The following is a 19,371-nucleotide window of genomic DNA, read 5'->3' as shown; positions in this document are numbered from 1 at the left end:
AGCCGTGCCTCCTTCCTTTATTCCTGTTTTAAAGAGAGAGAGAGAGAGAGAAAGAGAGAGAAATGCAGGAAGGATTACGAGCCAAAGCAGCTGCTGCATGCTTTGAATGCATTGTGTAGAGAGGTCTCTGTTTTGACCCTTCATCATCGCCTATCCACAAAGGGTGACTCATCCAGTCCCCAAATACTGTGGGAGAGCAACCCTCAACTTAATCTCTGAAAACTTTCCTGCAGGGCGGGGGAGAAGGAAGCCGACCCCTCTTCTGAAATCATCTCCCCAACCCCACCCTTCTTTTCTGCAGAGGATTCCAGAGGACCTGACTCTCGATGCCTTCTTGGAAATGAACGACTCCAAAGTCAAAGACACGATGAAGAGATACGGGGCCAGCATGGAGGAATGTTCACGGCTGAACGGAGCCCTCACCTGCTTGAGGAAAGCAACACGGATGGGTAAACAAAGGCTTCTGGGGACAATGGGGATTTTTCAAGGCGGGAGGAGAAGAGAAGGGGAATTGGGAAGGAAGAGACACAGGAGAAGAAGGGGAATTGGGAAGGAAGACACAGGGAGATGGGGGCTCCGGCAAAGAGAAGAAGGGAGTGTGAAAAATGGGCTGGGGGAGGAGTTGCGGCTTGCCGGCTTGCCTCCAGAAGTGGTGGGTGCTCCAACACTGGAGATTTTTAAGAAGAGATTGGACAACCATTTGTCTGAAAGGGTACAGGATTTTCTGCCTGAACTGGACTAGAAGTCCTCCAAGGTCCCTTCCATCTCTTTATTCTGGGGTTTTTTGGGGTGGGTGGGGTTTTTGTTAGACTTTAGGAAGGTGTGGCTGGAAGAGTTAAGGTGGGCTGAACCACAGGAAGGGAGGGAGGGAGGGTTTCAAGGTAGCTCATGAAAGCCTTGGGAGCAACCTCCCAAATTCCAAAAGCTGATACCATATCAAAGTATGTCACCTGGAAGAAGTAGAATGTATTAAAATTGATTGGAAAAAAATAGTCCGGTTAACCACATTTAATTTAAATTCAAGGGAAGTGAAATTGAATGTTTTTTTTTTAATTTTGGGTTTCCTATTCCCCTACTTTATGGAGGGCTGCCTGCTTTGGGTTCAGAATCTCCCACAATCCCCATGCAGCCCTAGCTGGACTATTCTCCCCCCTCACCGCCCCAAGGATATGATTCTGGGCAAAACGACAAAAGATTCCCCACTGCTGTTTTTAAGACTTTATTCATGCCTTCTTCAGCTATCGTGGTGTGCATTAAGGCAGGGTTTCTCAACTTTGGTGACTTTAAGATGTTTGGGCTTCAACTTCCAGAATTCCCCAGCCATGCCTACTTGAAATGGGGGCAACATTTTAAGGGGGGAATTGAAACAGGAAGTCATTTTACTGATTTACAAAGCAGTCCTGTTTGTGTCTGTGGCGTCCTTGGTGCTCTCCTAGCTTGGTTTGTTTGCTTGCAGACGTTTCATAACCCAACTAGCTAACACCATCAAAGAGTGGAGCTTGTTCCCTGTTTATATACCGTTGCTTGTCCTGCAAGTGGGGATTTTCTCCTTGGTAATTCCTCAATTAAGATATTGTTTTTTACTTGATTGTTCATCTTGGTAGTTTCTTGGTTAGGATATTACCCAGTTAGGGTATTATTAAGTAAGTATTATTAAGTAACTATTAGGGTGTTGCCTAGACAGGTAACGTCTGCAAGCAAACAGCCGAGCTCAGAGAGCATCAAGGATTTCAAAATTCAACCCTGAGCTACAGATACTCTCTTCTATTGAAACCATTAGTATGAACTCTAGTGGGTTATGGTAACAGAATCGTGCAAGTCTGAAAATATTTCTTGTGCCTCCTTTCCAGAGAACGAGGGTGTTCCCTTCTGAGGCGCTGTTTCCACCCTGCTCCTACTGTGAGCTATCTCTTCTCTGACTGTTGTGTAGGCTGCAACTTTTACTCCTGTGTTCTTTATCCTCACACCCATTATGCATTTGAATCAGGGACTCACTTGTCTCTATACAAGAGACACTAAAGCAGGGGGTCTTCAAACTTGGCCCTTTTATGACTTAATAATAATAATAATAATGATAAAGTTGGAAGGGATCTTGGAGGTCATCTAGTCCAACCCCCTGCTCAGGGGGTTATACCATTACCATTTCGGACAAATGGCTGTCCAGTTTCTTCTTAAAAACTTCCAGTGTTGACGCATCCACCGCTTCTGGAGGCAGGTTGTTCCACTGGTTAATTGTTCTAACTGTCAGGAAGTTTCTCCTTAGTTCTAGGTTGCTTCTCTCTTTGGTTAGCTTCCATCCGTTGCTTCTTGTCCTGCCTTCAGGTGCTTTGGAGAATAGCTTGATCCCCTCTTCTTTGTGGCAGCCCCTGAGATATTGGAACACTGCTATCATGTCCCCCCTCGTCCTTCTCTTCATTAAACTAGACATACCCAATTCCAGCAACCGGTCCTTATATGCTTTAGCCTCCAGTCCCCTAATCATCTTTGTTGCTCTTCTCTGCACTCTTTCTAGAGTCTCAACATATTTTTTTCATCGTGGTGACCAAAACTGGATGCAGTATTCCAAGTGTGGCCTTACCAAGGCATTGTAAAGTGGTATTAATACTTCACGTGATCTTGATTCTTGGACTTCAACTCCCAGAATGTGCCTGGCTGAGGAATTCTGAGAGTTGAAGTCCACAAGTCATAAAAGGGCCAGGTTTGAAGACCCCTGCACTATAGGGTAGAGCATGGAACTGTAGCAAGGCAGGTAGGTACTAGCTTGAAATTTTAGTTGCCAGCCAAAAAATAACAATAATCCATCTTCTCAGTCCAGTGTTTTTCAATAAGAGAATATCAGAGTTGGAAGGGACCTTGGCAGTCTTCTAGTCCAACCCTGCTCAAGCAGGAAACTCTATACCATTTCAGACAAATGGTTGTCCAATCTCTTCTTAAAAACCTGCAGTCATGGAGCACCCATGACTTCTGGAGGCAAGCCATTCCATTGATTAATTGTTCTCACTGTCAGGAAATTTCTTCTTAGTTCTAGGTTGGTTCTCTCTTTGATTTGTTTTCATCCGTTGCTTCTTGTCCTGCCTTCAGGTGCTTTGGAGAACAGGCTAACTGTGTCTTCTTTGTGGCAGGCCCTTAGATATTGGAACACTGCCATCATGTCACCCCTAATCTTTCTTTTCATTAAACTAGACATACCCAATTCCCGCAATCATTCTTCGTATGTTTCAGCCTCCAAACCCCTAATCATCTTTGCTTCTCTTCTCTGCATTCTTTCTAGAGTCTCAACGTCTTTTTTGTATTGTGGTGACCAAAACTGGATGCAATATTCTGAGTGTGGTCTTACTAAGTCTTTGTAAATACTACTACTACTAATAATAATAGTAAAGTTGGAAGGGACCTTGGAGGTCATCTAGTCCAACCCCCTGTTCAGGCAGGAAACCCTATACCATTTTGGACAAATGGATGTCCAGTCTCTTCTTTAAAACTTCCAGTGTTGGAGCATTCACCGCTTCTGGAGGCTGGTTGTTCCACTAGTTAATTGTTCTAACTGTCAGGAAGTTTCTCCTTGGTTCTAGGTTGCTTCTCTCTTTGGTTAGTTTCCATCCATTGCTTCTTGTCCTGCCTTCAGGTGCTTTGGAGAATAGCTTGACTCCCTCTTCTTTGTGGCAGCCCCTGAGATACTGGAACTCTGCTATCATGTCCCCCCTCGTCCTTGTCTTCATTAGACTAGACATACCCAATTCCAGCAGCTGTTCCTTATATGCTTTAGCCTCCAGTCCTACTTTATACTTTTCCGTGTACTAACCCTTCATGCGTGGTCCACTCATTTTGTCAACCATGACAACTACAAAATGCATGGACCTCAACTCCCCAGAAAGCATGCCCACACAATGCTTCTCCACACAAGCATGCTGGTCTGCACATCTTGAAGTCACCAAGGTTCAGGAACGCTTGTCTTAGTCTGTCGTGTCCCCTCATTGTGCGCCTCATTGTTTCATGTATGGCTTTCTTTGAACAGTGCCTTCATATCTCCACGCAGGTGGAGAGCACAAAGACCATCTGGTGTGGAATCCACCTGACGTTTGCCGGGAAACCAGTTTGATGCCCCCTTCTGAACTTTCTCCCTGCCCTCCAGGGCTCACGTGGATACAAGGCAACCTTTCCCATTTGAAAGGCAACGGCCCACAGTCCCGTTCTGTCTCCGTCTCCAACATCCCCTCTTCAGACAACTTACCTACGAGTCAAGGTGCCCCTACCTTTGCCGATAACCTGTTGGAATCCTTTGCTTTCCCCACTCACTGTGGGCGGCGGAACCTCAGAACTCCTCACAGTACTGCCATTACCCCACCGACCACGCCCCAGCTCAAGAGAGGGAAGCCACCACGGACTCCACCTCCACCCAGCCGAAAGGTTTTCCAGCTGCTGCCCAACTTCCCAACCCTCACCAGGAGCAAATCTCATGAGTCCCAGCTCGGCAATCGGATAGATGAAGTTCCTCCTATGAAGTAAGAGTCCTTCTTTCCTCTCCTCGCTATCGGTATTAGCATAGCCCAGGAGTAGGCAACCTTGGCTCTTTTATGACTCGTGGACTTCAACTCCCAGAATTCCTGAGCCAGCCATGCTGGCTCAGGAATTCTGGGAGTTGAAGTCCACGAGTCATAAAAGAGCCAAGGTTGTCTACCCCTGCTCTGGGCAATGGTGATATCTGGCTAATCCTTTCGACCCAAAAGCACCTTAGTAAGGTGCTTCCAATACGAATGTAGTAATAATGACCACAGCATTTGCTTGATGACCACAGTAGTCACTTAACAACCATGGTAGTTACATAACCGTGACGGTTGTTTAATGATTGCTACAAGAAGATTGTAAAATCGGGACAGACTTGCAACCTTCATGACTTAAAACCGTGATGGGCAGGCTCCATTACAGTCCTTATTAGAGAATTCCCTGTAGGTGTCCTTGTAGGTGTTTGTCGTGTTCGCCAGGTTTGCTATCTTGCTACTGTGTTGTGCATTTTGAATTATATGTTGTTCTTACGCTGTAGATTGCACAGAGTTGATTGGAATCAGACCAAGAATGTACAGCTGTTTCTCTTGAAAGTAATTAGAATACAGACCGAAAGATATTTGGAAGAGCTTTCAACACCTCTCATTTCTAGTAGCTTGTATGTAGGAATTCCTTGACTTACAGCCCGTATTGGGACTGGAAAAGTCATCATTAAGTAGCGCAGTCATTAAGTGAGGCATAATGTGACTACACCCAATTTTATGACTTGTTTTGCCACAGTCGTTAATTGAGTTACTGTGGCTGTTAACATTATCACAATTAAGCCCTGGTGGCTCAGTGGTTAAACTGCAGAACTGCAGGCAAACTCTGACCACAGCCTGGAGTTCGATCCTGACGGGGCTCCAGGTTGACTCAGCCTTCCACCTTTCCGAGGTCGGTAAAATGAGGACCCAGGATTGTTGGAGGCAATATTCCAGTAATGCTTGAACATGCTGTAAAGCACGGTGGGGCAGTATATAAACTTACAATGCTATTGCTGTTATCATGATTTATAACTTTCCCTGTTGATTTTGCGGGCTGGGAAAATTGCAAATTGCAATCCCGTAATCACAGGATCCGGCAACCGTTGTGAATGCGAGCTGGTTGCCAAGCGTCTGATTCTCAATCACGTGATCACAAGGATGGCTGGTTGGTTGTCACTTCTACGATGGGTTATAAGTCACTTTTTTCAGCAGCACTGTAACGTCAAACTGTCGTAAATCAAGGACTAGCTGTCTTCAGAATCCATTAGCTAGATCGGAAGACAAAAATATGCCTAAGAAAGATCGATATATGTGCATTTTCATTGCTTTGCTTAGATCAGTGTTTCTCAACCTCGGCCACCTCAAGATGTGAGGACTTCAACTCCCAGAATTCCCTAGCCAGCAATGCTGGCTGGGGAATTCTGGGAGTTGAAGTCCGCACATCTTCAAGGGGCCGAGGTTGAGAAACACTGTCCTGCCTCACATGCAAACAGTCTCAGATTTGACCCCAAGCATTTTGAGAGCTGCAAAATCTCCTTCTTGTGAAATCTGACAGAGAGGCTGTCATGTAGCCATGCTGAGTCAGAGGATTTAATTGTGTGACTCCAATATAAGGTGATTCTTGTACGTTAACATGAATGATACATGATTGTGACTCACTTTTTCTCCCTTCTTTCTTTTTGTGTCTTTTTAGATTGGGTAAGAGATGCTTTGTTTTGGAAAACTTTATTCCTGCTCCAGAGGGGGTGAAAAGGCTGCAGACTTATCTTCTTCAGAAAGTTGACCTCGGAATAGTAGGACCAACCTTTCTTAATGACAGCTTTAAAAAAAAAAAAATTAAGTGCAGGAGAGAAAGCTAACAAAGTACTTCCCCAAAGTGTTTGTGTCCCTGCATTCTCTCATACTTTCAATGATTATCAAGAAATACCCATGTTTAAACTTGAATCTCTCCAAGATGGTGTTGGGTTCTTTGTGATGCAGCATATTGTGGGAATCTAATATGAGGTGTGAACCAGGCCATTATATAACAATAATATAACATAATATAACAATTAACCAGTGGAACAACCTGCCTCCAGAAGCAGTGAATGCTCCAACACTGGAAGTTTTCAAGAAGAGACTGGACAGCCATTTGTCTGAAATGGTATAGGGTTTCCTGCCTAAGCAGGGGGTTGGACTAGATGACCTCTAACGTCACTTCCAACTTTACTATTATTATTATTATTATTATTATTATTATTATTATTATTATTATTATTATTATTATTATTATTATTATAAAACCATACATACCTTGGTTTATTTGCTTGGGCGAGTCTGAGGATGAGAAGGAATTGTGTTTTGTTAACTTGGCTTTTATTTCGATTAATCTAGCCAAGAAATTTGTATTTGAAAATATGTGTATTAATACTCAGAGAGTAAAGACACAGTAGTACTCAACTTATGACCACAACTGAGTCTACCATTTCGGTTGCCAAGCAAGGCAATCGTTAAGTGAGTCACATCCGAGTTTATGACCTTTTTTCACCCCGGGTGTTAAGCAAATGACTGCGGTTATTCAGTGAATCATGTGTTTGTTCAGAAAACCAGGCTTTCCCCATTGACTTTGCTTGTTGGAAGGTGGCTGGGAAGATTGGAAACCCTGGGATGCTACAAATGTCGTAAATACATGTCTGTTGCCAAACACCCACATTTTCATGACATGACTGTGGGGATGCTATGATGGTTGTGTGGGGACTGGATATAAGTCACTTTTTTGCAGTGCTGTTGCAACTTTGAACAGTCACTAAATAAATGGTTGTAAGTCAAGGACCACCTGTGCACACCCATCCCTTTATTTCTAACAGTGAAATGCCCAGGAGTCTCACTAGGGATCTGTAGCTAGCCAGATGCTACCCGTACAGGGTCCACCATCCCTTATTTGGAGTTGGGGGTGCCTTTCAAATTCTGGCAGATTACTAATTGCTTTTTTCAGAAGGCTGAAGGGGATATGTACCTCTAGTCCAGGGGTAGGCAACCTTGGCTCTTTTATGACTTGTGGACTTCAACTCCCAGAATTCCTGAGCCAGCATAGCTGGACTTCAATTCTGGGAGTTGAAGTCCACGAGTCATAAAAGAGCCAAGGTTGCCTACCCCTGCTCTAGTCTCAGAGAAATAAACAGGACTAGAACTATTATTTTTTGTTTTGTTTTGTCGCTTTATTTTTCTTTCTTCTAGTCTTTGGGGAATGTCTAGAGCAGTGTTTTTCAAACTGGCAACTTTTAAGGTATGTGAACTTTTAATTCCCAGAATTCTCTAGCCAACTTACCGGGTGGGAAATTAATCTAGGGGTTGAAGCCCACACATCTTAAAAGTTGCCAAGTTTGAAAAACACTGATCTCTAGAGTGAATGTGTCCAAACTATGGAACCTCTATGAAGTTTGCCACAGCAATTTTGCACTGAGGTTTTTAATGTACCTCTTTTGCCCTTCGGGGGTTAAATTGGAATGTTGACGGTCCTTCTGTTCAATTTTGGCAGTTGCCTTCCCATATCTTACGCCATGTTGGCCCCCTCCAAGATATATGGACTTGGAACTCTCAGAATTCCTCAACTGAGAATTGCTGAGAATTCTGGGACTTGAAGTCCACTCATTTGGAGGGCTCCCAGATTTGTCTTGCGCTGGTGATTGATGCTCCATTTCTGCACCCGCTGCTTGAACAGAACCATCTTCTCTCACCTCCCCACCCCCGCCAGTCCACAAAGCTGGGAAGGTTGGAGACCCCTGCTTTACGCTGAATGACCCAGTTCCAATGTTCCTACCAGATGATCATCTACTCAAGCTTGACTAAATTTGGAGAGGAGCTGAGGCATTCTCTTGTATCTTATTTTTCCCCCAAGGCTTCTCTTTCAAGCTGATAAAAGGGAAATTGTTTTCAAAGTGCATTTTTGAGAGGAAGAGCATTTCAGATCGGTCTCATGGAGGGAGTACAGTCATTTTGCCACGTTGCTTGGTGCATTGGGTAGCCCAGCGGGATTCATTTCTTTTGTGCTGTTTACAGGGATCTTTAGCAATTCTTCTTTCTAAGTACGGCGGGCATTTTTCAAAACTCTAAATACAGGTAGTCCTCGACCTACGACCACAACTGAGCCAAAAATTCCTGTTGCTAAGTGAGACATTTTGTTTCCTGAGTTTTGCCCCATTTTACAACTTACCTTGCCACAGTTGTTAAGTGAAACTGGCTCCCCCATTGACTTTGCTTGCCAGAAGGTCGCAAAAGGGGATCACACGGTCCTGGGACACCGCAAACTTCATAAATATGAGTCAGTTGCCAAGCATCCAAATTTTGATGCTGCAACGGTCATAGGTGTGAAAAACGGTCATAAGTCACTCTTTTCAGTGTTGTTGTAACTTAAACGGTTACTAAATGAACTGTTGTAAGTCAAGGACCTTTGTCAGTTGGCGGACCGGAGGAAAAGGGAGGGGGAAGCATTTTACATGCGTGCGCGTGCACTCGCACGCCACAAACGGGGCAGGGCTAGAACCCGTGTGATACTTGCTAGCCCTGCCCTGCTCTTGCGTGGCGCAGCACCTTGTTTCTATGCCCTGTGGTGTGGCGGTGATTGTTTTTGTGCCTTGGAGAGCAGCGGCAGCCCGTCTTTGTGCCCCGTGGCGTGGCAGTGGCCCGTTTCTGCCGGCGGCATCCATTTTAAGCCTTGCAGCATGACGGAGGCCCATTTTTGCACCCCGCAGCATGGCGGCATCCATTTTTGCACCTTGTAGCGTGGCGGCGGCCCATTTTCACATCCCGAGGCGCGGCAGCGTCCCATTTTTGTGCCCCGTGGGCGCAGCGCTAGCACAAGTGAGGGGGTGTGCACGCATACGTGTGCACACTGGCCAGCCTCTCCCACAGCCCGGTGGCCAACAGACCATGGCCCACTACTGGGCTGCGGCCCACAGGTTGGGGACCCTTGCTGTACTTAATCAGCTACCAAGTAGTTTTTGATTTTAGGAAGTTTCTCCTAAAGTTTTGTTTCCGAAAAATAAGGGTTATGTTCTGCCTGCTGTAGCAGTTGAGATATTCACTCCATTTCTGCCTGACAAGTCTTCAGGTACCCCTGCTTCTGATTCAAGTTTTTCAGTAGATATCTGTAGCTCAGAGGGGTTGAACTGTGGAGTTCTTGGTGCTCTCTGAACTTGGTTGTTTGCTTGCAGATGTTTCATGATCCAACCGGGTTACATCATCAGTGTGAGGGAGTGTAGATATTATCTAGTAGTTGGATCATGAAACATCTACAAGCAAACAGCCAAGCTCAGAGACTAACACCAAGAATGCCACAACTCAAGTTTTTAAAGAATTTGAGAACAGAGGGATCAAAGAGATAAAGAGAAAAAAGAGTTTGAATGCCACATCCTTGAGAATGATGCTGACAGCTGAAGTTACCTCAACTCCGATAACTTCATAGAAGTTGCCAGTTTTCTTAGCGAGAATATGGGTGTGGTTTGCCAATGGCTTTTTCCATTTTTTTTTAAAACATGAATTTAGTACACACTTTTGGGATTTGGGGGTTGGTCTTCTTTTCCAGTTACCAAATAGTTTTGGCCTTGCTTAATTCTTCAAAATCAGCAAAAGTCAGCTAGATATTGTTACCTTTATCTTAGAATATTAGATTATATCAAAATGGGGTTGGGTAGTTTATAGGTTTTCACATTGTGGAATTTTAAATGTTATAAGCTGCCCAGAGTCACCATGCATGAGTTGGGCGATTATGCAAATGTGTTTAATAAATAAATAACTCTGGGGTGCCCCCCCCATTCCTTAATGCCCTAAGCAGAGTCTTATTTTACTTAATGGTTAATCCAGGGCTGTGGCTGAAGCTTCTGGAAATAATAGTTCAGCAGCATCTGCAAGGCTATGTATATAGGCTAAGCATTTGCTTGCTTATATTATAGCATACTGTCTGAAGCGGTTATTGTAGCTTGTAAACCATGGTTTGTGAGTTAGCATATCGATTGAATCCTGCCCATTATGGTTGATTTAATAAACCGTGGCTAAACCAAAGTTAGTATTTTGTGTGAAGGCAGCCTGCATCTACCGCTAATAACCATTCCTGTTGCCACAAAAAAGAGGGGGGGGGGTCAAATTTTTCTCCAAAGCCCTTGAGGACAGGACAGGAAGCAACAGATGGAAACTAATCAAGGAGAGAACCAACCTAGAACTAAGGAGAAATTTCCTAACTGTGAGAATAATTAATCAGTGGCTTGCTTCCAGAGATTGTGGGTGCTCCAACACTGGAGGTTTTTAAGAAAAGATTGGACAACCATTTGTCTGAAATGGTATAAAATTTCTTGCTTGAGCAGGGGGTTGGACTAGAAGACCTTCAGGGTCCCTTCCAATTCTGTTATTCCTACCAGCCTACTTAGGGATCCTAGCTGAAGAGGAGGAACACCCATTTGAAAACAGTAGCATTCCTGAAATATCAAGCCTGAGGACATTGCATGCATTTGCCTGAGAGCTAGCTTCTAGTTTTTCATGCTGCATCCACTGTTGCGTTCCTCTAGCTAAGATTAGGGTTTGGCTTGTCAAGAGTTCAAATCTCCCTATCCCTGTTTAATCTTATATAGAAATTACAGTCTTCAAGAGAAAGTCCAGGCCAGATTAGGGTCCCCATAGCAGGCCGTTCTCAAATGAATGTAAACTGTTAAATTTGCTAATGCAGAAACATGCAATGCATATATCTGAAAGCATAATTTTGTCACCTAAGGGCTAGAGTGTTCTGCTCCTAGTCATATAAATACAAAGAAGGCTAATTTCACATACATCTGTAGTTGTGAGCTTACGATTTTACGGATCAGAGTTTTGAAACGCTTCATAATGAGATTGAGGTGTGGCTTTGCTGTGTTTTTGGCAGTTGTGTCTGATAGCAATTATGTAGTAAGAAACGCTGCTTGGGTGGCTGAAGAAATGAAGGAGCTATACAAGGTTGAGTCTTGCTCAACCTTGGGAACGTTAAAATGTGGAGCTCAGTTTCCAGACTTTCCTAGCCAGTATGACTGACTGGGGAATTCTGCGAGTTGAATCCACATCTTTATTTATGATTTATATTTATGATGAATGTATTTTATGATGATAATAATCATGAGTTATCACTTGTTGCTGGTATGTACACTGAAAGCTTATGCACTGGAGACAAATTCCTTGTGTGTGTCCAGTCACACTTGGCCAATAAAAAATTCTATTCTATTCTATTCTATTCTATTCTATTCTATTCTATTCTATTCTATTCTATTCTATTCCATTCCATTCCATTCCATTCCATTCTATTCTATTCTATTCTATTCTATTCTATTCTAGATTCTATTCTATTCTCAATAAAGATTCTATTCTATTCTCAATAAAGATTCTATTCTATTCTAGATTCTATTCTAGATTCTATTCTATTCTCAATAAAGATTCTATTCTATTCTATTCTATTCTATTCTATTCTATTCTCAATAAAGATTCTATTCTATTCTGTTCTGTTCTATTCCTACTCCTACTCCTATTCCTATTCCTATTCCTATTCCTATTTCTATTTCTATTTCTATTTCTATTCTTCCACAAGGTTGAGAAACACTGATATAAAAGAAGGAGAGGTAAAAAAAAAAAGAATTCAAATATTTGACAGTCCATCTGCAAAGCTGCTGCTTTGCCTGGCATCCAGGAACTGCTCCATTTTATGAGAGTTCCCCCCCCCCCCAGCTTTTTCCCTCTTAATTTCACTGAGTACAACGGTCATTCCGCTTGCTGATAATTATAAGATTCCACCAGGTTGGGACACTGATAGCTTTATTGTCACCAGGTTGGGACACTGGTAGTTTATTATAAGCATCATATCTTGTACACAGATGTGAGAAGTTTGCCCAAATGGGCTTTCCTATCTGCCACAGCAATACCAACAGACAGGAGGCACTATAGAGCTGGTCTGATGGGAGCGTAAGGAAAAAATTATGTAAAAAAAAATAAATGTTGCTGGGGTTCCTGGTTGAGAATTGGTTTACGTGGTTAGTCCTCAACTTACGACCTGTTGCTTAGCAACTGTTCTGACAGACCTATCTGGGGACACTTACAACTTGGATTTGAAGTTCCCACATGACTCATCCTGCACATCAGGAGCTCAGCAACCAGGCCACATTTACAGCCATTTGCAACGTCCCATGGTCACGTGGCCATGTTTTGCATTGGTTTTATCAAAAACCGGCATCTACTTCCGGTTTTTGGCAAAACTGCACTCTTCGTGAGCCATTGGTTTGCTTAACAACCGAAGGATTCACTTAATGACCATTGCAGAAAAAATCATAAAATTTTGTCACAAATTTGAATCTTAAATAGTCTGGCATTAAGCATGGGGTTGGACTAGGTGACCTCTAACATAGCTTCCAACACTATAATTCTATGAGAGTGAGAATCTCAGGCCTTTCTCTGTCTTTCAGTGCTGTTCCCTCTGTGGGTTTTAACTAGAGCAGGGGTCCCCAACCTATGGTCCGCGGCCCGGTACCAGGCCGTGGCCTGTTGGCCACTAGGTCCCAGGAATAGCTGGCGAGCCCCCCCCCTGCGGTAGCACCATGGCGCAGGCACTAGCAGCTCCATTTGTGCATGCACAGGGACGCTAGCACTGCTGCCAGCATCACACGGGTGCTAGTGGCCTGCATGCGCACGTGCGCTAGCAGGTGCGCCGCCAGTGCTCACGGTCTGGTTGTGTGTGCACATGCGCGAGTGCCACCATCGTGCACGTGCCTGTTTGCACATGCGTGTGCAAGGCCACATGCGCACAATTCCCTGCTGCTCCCTTTCCTTTTGGGCTGCCAAGCTGGAAAGGTTGGGGGTTTCTCAACTAGAGGGATTGAACTAGAGCAGGGGTAGGCAACCTTGGCTCTTTTATGACTCGTGGACTTCAACTCCCAGAATTCCTAAGCCAGCCATGCTGAGGGGAAAGGGAGAGGTTTCCATGCTGAGCCATGCTGACTCAGGAATTCTGGGAGTTGAAGTCCACGAGTCATAAAAGAGCCAAGGTTGCCTACCTCTGACCTAGAGCCTTTATGATCTAGTGGTGAAGGCCCCAGGCTAAAAAACCAGGAGACTGTGAGTTCCAGTTTTGCCTTCAGCATGAAAACCACATGGGTGACTTTGGTCCACTCACACTTTCTCAGGCCATGACATCAGGGTCAGGAGAAATTTCCTGACAGTTAGAACAATTAATAAATGGAATGACTTCCTTCAGAAGTTGTGGGTGCTTCATCGCTGGAGTTACAACAGCATTGAAAAAAGTTACGACCGTTTTTCACACTTACAACCATTGCAGCATCCCCATGTTCATGTGATCAAAATTTGGATGCTTGGTATCTGGCTCATATTTATGACTGAAGCAGGGTCCTGGGATCATGTGATCTGCTTTTGTGACCTTCGGACAAGCAAAGTCAACGGGGAAGCCAGATTCACTTAACAACCATGTTGCTAATTTAACAACTGCAGTGGTTCACCTAACAACTGTGGCAAGAAAGGTCATAAAGTGGAGCAAAACTCAATTAACAACTGTCTCGCTTAGCAACAGAAATTCTGGGCTCAATTGTGGTCATAAATCGAAGACTTCCTGTATTTTGGATACCAATCGTACACCAAATTGAAGATAAATATAGACAGTTTTCCAAAACTTTGCAGTTCATCCCATGACATTACAAATTCCAAATATTTTCATTCACTGTAAAGCCTTTTCTTATTATTCCACTCGTGAACGTCCTGTGAATTCTCCTGCCTCAGTTTGATTGTGCTGGCTATAAAATAAAAAGGGAGATCTGCAAAAAAAATTGATTGGAAAGTAGAAAGGTTGTCTCTTAAAGTTGACTGTAGTCAGCCCCCCAAGAAGCCAACACAGTGCTGGGCTGCATTAACAGAGGGATAGAATCAAGATCACGTGAAGTGTTAATACCACTTTACAATGCCTTGGTAAGGCCACACTTGGAATACTGCATCCAGTTTTGGTCACCACGATGTAAAAAAGATGTTGAGACTCTATAAAGAGTGCAGAGAAGAGCAACAAAGATGATTAGGGGGACTGGAGGCTAAAACATATAAGGAACGGTTGCTGGAATTGGGTATGTCTAGTTTAATGAAGAGAAGGACGAGGGGAGACATGATAGCAGTCTTCCAATATCTCAGGGGCTGCCCCAAAAAAGAGGGAGTCAAGCTATTTTCCAAAGCACCTGAGGGCAGGACAAGAAGCAACGGATGGAAACTAATCAAGGAGAGAAGCAACCTAGAACTAAGGAGAAACTTCCTGACAGTTAGAACAATTAACCAGTGGAACAACCTGCCCCAAGAAGCAGTGAATGCTCCAACACTGGAATTTAAAAAAAAAGATTGGACAGCCATTTGTCTGAAATGGTACATAATTTCCTGGAGCAGTGGGTTGGACTAGAAACAAGGTCCCTTCCAAATCTGTTATTCTATTATTTTATTTTAATCTAAAGTGACCTCTAGTTGCTTCTGCTTCTGGAAGCACTTGCTTGTTATTTGAAACAATCTGTTGGATTTATGGAAAATGAGCTAGCTACTCTCACATTCCCAGCAACTGACTGGGCTGGCAATCCCCTCCACCACTGCTGGGAAAAAAACAGTATTTTAAAAAAATAAAATAAAATTCTATTGAGAAATAGACATACAGTACCAGAAGAGATTGAGAAATGAGAATTTGGTGCCACCTAGAGTTGCAAAGGAAAAAAAAAATCTGCTAGAAGCTTTTTAGCAGTGTTCCTCAATTCTGTAAAGTTTAATTGATGGATAGCTTTCAATTCCCAGGATTTCTCCCAACACAAAATGGTGTTATAAACCTTGCAAAGCTTAAGGCACCCACTTCATAACTTAAAACCTCCATTCCCTGTCCCTCAGAGGGTCCTGTCCCCATCCCCTTCTGGCTAATTTGTGCTTCCTGTGTAGAAAGTTAATTGACATACAGTATACAGGTAGTCTTCAACTTACGACCACAGGTGGGACCAGGATTTCCATTGCTAAGCAAGGCGGTTAAGTGACCCCCCCGCCTGATTTTACAACCTTTTTTCCCACAGTTGTTAAGCAAATTATTGCAGATGTTATTGCGCTGAGATAATCCAGGAGTAAACATAATAAACAGTGGTTTGCATTAAACAGTAGTTTATCTTACACGATCTACAATATCATACACCAGGAACAATATACATACATGTGCTAATACAGCAGGATCCTACAAACCACAATTACAGCAGGAAATGAAAGAGAGAGAACACATCAGCAGAGCCTTCCCTTTATACCAGGGGTCTTCAGACTTGGCCCTTTTATGACTTGTGGACTTCAACTCCCAGAATTCCTCAGCCAGCATGCGTGGCTGAGGAATTCTGGGAGTTGAAGTCCACAAGTCATAAAAGGGCCAAGTTTGAAGACCCCTGCTTTATACAAAGGCTCTTAAAGAGACACAGACCCTGCTGAGTCATTCCCATCATTACATTACATCTTACATCTTACATTGCATAAGCTGGTTAGCTGTTAAATCAATACCTTGACATGAACCACCTGGTCGTTAAGCAAATCTGGCTTCCCTCATTGCCTTCGCTTGTCGGAAGCCGGCTGGGACAGTCACAATGTTATGTGTCTGATTAAAGAAACACTTAAAAGGACTTTCAGGCATATTTTGACACACAAATGGCGATCAGGTGACCCTGAGATGGTGCAACCATCATAAATCCATGCTGGTTGCCCAGCTGCTGAATTTCGATCATGTGACCATGGGATGCTGCAATGGTCACACATTTGAAGATTGGTTGCAATCACTTTTTTTCAAGGCCATTGTAACGTCCAATGGTCGCTAAACGAACGGCTGTAAATTGAGAGCGACTTGTATCAGAAACTTCTGGCGAGCTGTGAAAGTTGCCTCATTTGTTTCTACCTCAATGGCCCTCCCGACTTGCAGGCCATTTGACAAAAGACATTGACGTCAACTAACATGTCGACTTTTTAAAAATCTTCTTTTCCTAGATTTCCCCCAGGGATCGCCACAAACGGTACGAAGAGATATCGGCCTGTCTGTAACACACAGGTAAGTCTCTCAGAAGGTTGAACATGCAGGTCCAGTCAGCTTCTGTCACAGGCTGATTTGGATCTCCTGCAAGCCCTTGACTGACCTGGGTGGGGCTGGAATAATTTCCCAGCTCAGTTGCATAATATGCTGGGAGGAGAAAAGTTCAAAGTAACAAGAACCGCCTCAGAAAAGCTACCTGTACAAGCACCATCATCTTAGAGACTGATGGCATTTTTGCTTATCCCACTTTTCTTGTGCATTTAGCTATGGCCCAAGCTATTATGAAGAATTGTCCGGAATCGTGAGAGTTATACAGGTAGCCCTCAACTTGCAAGAACAATGGGGACCAAAATTTCCATTGCTAAGCAAAGCGATTGTTAAGCGAGTTGTGCCCAATTTTATGACTTTTTTTGTCATAGTTTGTTAAGTGAATTATTGCAGCAAAGCAGGGGTCTTCAAACTTGGCCCTTTTAGGACTTGTGGACTTCAACTCCCAGAATTCCTCAGCCAGGCACATGTGCCTGGCTGAGGAATTCTGGGAGTTGAAGTCCACAAGTCCTAAAAGGGCCAAGTTTGAAGACCCCTGCAGTAAAGTGGAGCAGGCAGTCGTTAAGCAAATCCAGCTTTCCCCATTGATTTTGCTTGTTGGAAGCTGGCTGGGAAGGTGGCAAATGACAATTACATGCCCCCCTCTGCCCCTCCCCAGCACACTGCAATCATTGTAAATACATGCCGGTTGCCAAGCGCCCAAGTTTTGACCAAGTGACTGTGAGAAATGCCTCAATGGTCAAAAGTGCAAGGACTGGTTGTAAGTCCTTTTTTTTTTCAGTGCCACCGTAATTTCAAATGGTCACTAAATGAATGGTTGTAAGTCAAGGACTATCTGTAGTCCGAAGTACGACCTGGTCATAAGTGGGTTTTGGGTTGCAGTTTGGGCACTCAGTCTCTAAAAGGTTCGCCATCACTGTTCTATAACATCCATGGAGCTCCAATTTCTACTAGTATTTTTATTTGCCCTTCTCTGAATTTACAAGACTACTCTAAAATATTAGGTTTTCTATAGGGAAGGAACGGAGCCAAAACATTCCCCAGAGAATTTAGCCACATAATACAGATAGTCCTCAACTTACGATCACAATTGNCCCCCCCCCCCCAGCACACTGCAATCATTGTAAATACATGCCGGTTGCCAAGCGCCCAAATTTTGACCAAGTGACTGTGAGAAATGCCTCAATGGCCAAAAGTGCAAGGACTGGTTGTAAGTCCCTTTTTTTCAGTGCCACCGTAATTTCAAATGGTCACTAAATGAATGGTTGTAAGTCAAGGACTATCTGTAGTCCGAAGTACGACCTGGTCAACAGGTTGCCTGCTCTTGTTCTAAGCAAAGTTTTGGATGCTTTCTACCAAAATTAAGTACTCAGATTCAGGGACTTTGAAATAGTTGCAAAGGATTCTGCTCTGTTTTGTTTTTTGCTTTGTTTTTTTTTGCCTTGTGGATTTAAGGACATTTATTTGGGGGTTGCTTTCTGATAGGGGACTCCTCATGCTATCTGTGATAAGGAACTTCACGGTTACTCTTCCCTTGTTTAATGGATGCTTTTTGTTAAGCCTCTCTCTCCAGCAACAACCCAAAAACGATAGTGGAGAAAACTTGGCAGGCTTCTATAACAGTGTTTCTCAACCTTGGTTATAGATGTGTGGACTTCAACTCCCAGAATTCCCCAGCCAGGGAGTTAAAGTCCACATATCTTCTTCAAGCTGCCACAATTGAGAAACACTGGTCTATAAGAATCTGAAATAAAGCAGGTTATGCTGAGACAAAATCCCATCTAAAAACTGCTTGTTAGGGATTTTCGGGTGTTTTGTGATGGTTTCAGATACAGTTGTCCTCTGTTTTGAATCTTCCCATCCTTCATCATCTGTTGTTTTCCTTTTAAGGAAAGAGGAAAGGAAATAATAGCTGTGATTGGTTAGTTTGACATTAAAAGTCCTTCCTAAAAGCACCCAGTATAAGAATATGAAGAAGCATCCTAGAAATCCTTGCAGCGTTACAGAGGCTCCTGGTGACCTGTACACTTTGCATGCAAAGATGGCTACATCAGATACAAGATACATGCCAAAACCTAACTACTGTACAGCATTTGGTTCTTGATCAGTGAACAATCTAATATCTGACATGATAGATTTGACTTTGATTCTATAACAGTGGTGGTGAACCTATGGCACGGGTGCCAGAAGCGGCACTCAAAGCCCTCTCTGTGGGCACGCGCGCCGTCGCCCCAGTCCTAGGCCTTCATCTGGGTTTTATAAAACCTTTTCGTTTTAGGCCTCCGCCGCCATGTGCAAAAAAAAAAAAAGGTTCAATCAATCAGTCAATTTCAACTTCTCGCGGGAAAAAAAAAGATCTTGCAAAGTTGGAATTGATTGATTGAACTTTTTAGTCCCACCCAGTCTGCCGTTACCACTGCAGACACGCCCACCCAATGGGCCACACCCACCCAATGGGCCACACCCACCCAATGGGCCACACCCACCCGGCACCCGACGATGCATAAGTGGGTTTTGGGTTGCAGTTTGGGCACTCGGTCTCTAAAAGGTTCGCCATCACTGTTCTATAACATCCATGGAGCTCCAATTTCTACTAGTATTTTTATTTGCCCTTCTCTGAATTTACAAGACTACTCTAAAATATTAGGTTTTCTATAGGGAAGGAACGGAGCCAAAACATTCCCCAGAGAATTTAGCCACATAATACAGATAGTCCTCAACTTACGATCACAATTG

At 43.6% G+C, this 19,371-nt stretch overlaps 1 protein-coding gene across 1 annotated transcript in view; it reads left to right on the top strand.

Annotated features, from left to right (window-relative positions):
• The first annotated feature begins 301 nt into the window (after positions 1-301).
• The window catches only part of KSR1 (kinase suppressor of ras 1), a 56,309-nt gene continuing 37,239 nt past the window's right edge, over positions 302-19,371 (top strand). Inside the window, 4 exon segments of the mRNA XM_015825556.1 lie at positions 302-449; positions 4,034-4,499; positions 14,514-14,518; positions 16,545-16,609. Coding sequence (XP_015681042.1) covers positions 341-449; positions 4,034-4,499; positions 14,514-14,518; positions 16,545-16,609 — 645 coding nt within the window. The 5' untranslated portion in view covers positions 302-340.

This window comes from Protobothrops mucrosquamatus, unplaced genomic scaffold, assembly GCF_001527695.2.
Source record: "Protobothrops mucrosquamatus isolate PMUCROS unplaced genomic scaffold, P.Mucros_1.0 scaffold2684, whole genome shotgun sequence".
NCBI classification, from domain to species: Eukaryota; Metazoa; Chordata; class Lepidosauria; order Squamata; family Viperidae; genus Protobothrops; species Protobothrops mucrosquamatus.
Note: the sequence above shows the minus strand (reverse complement) of the source record. Positions and strands in the feature narration are given on the sequence as shown.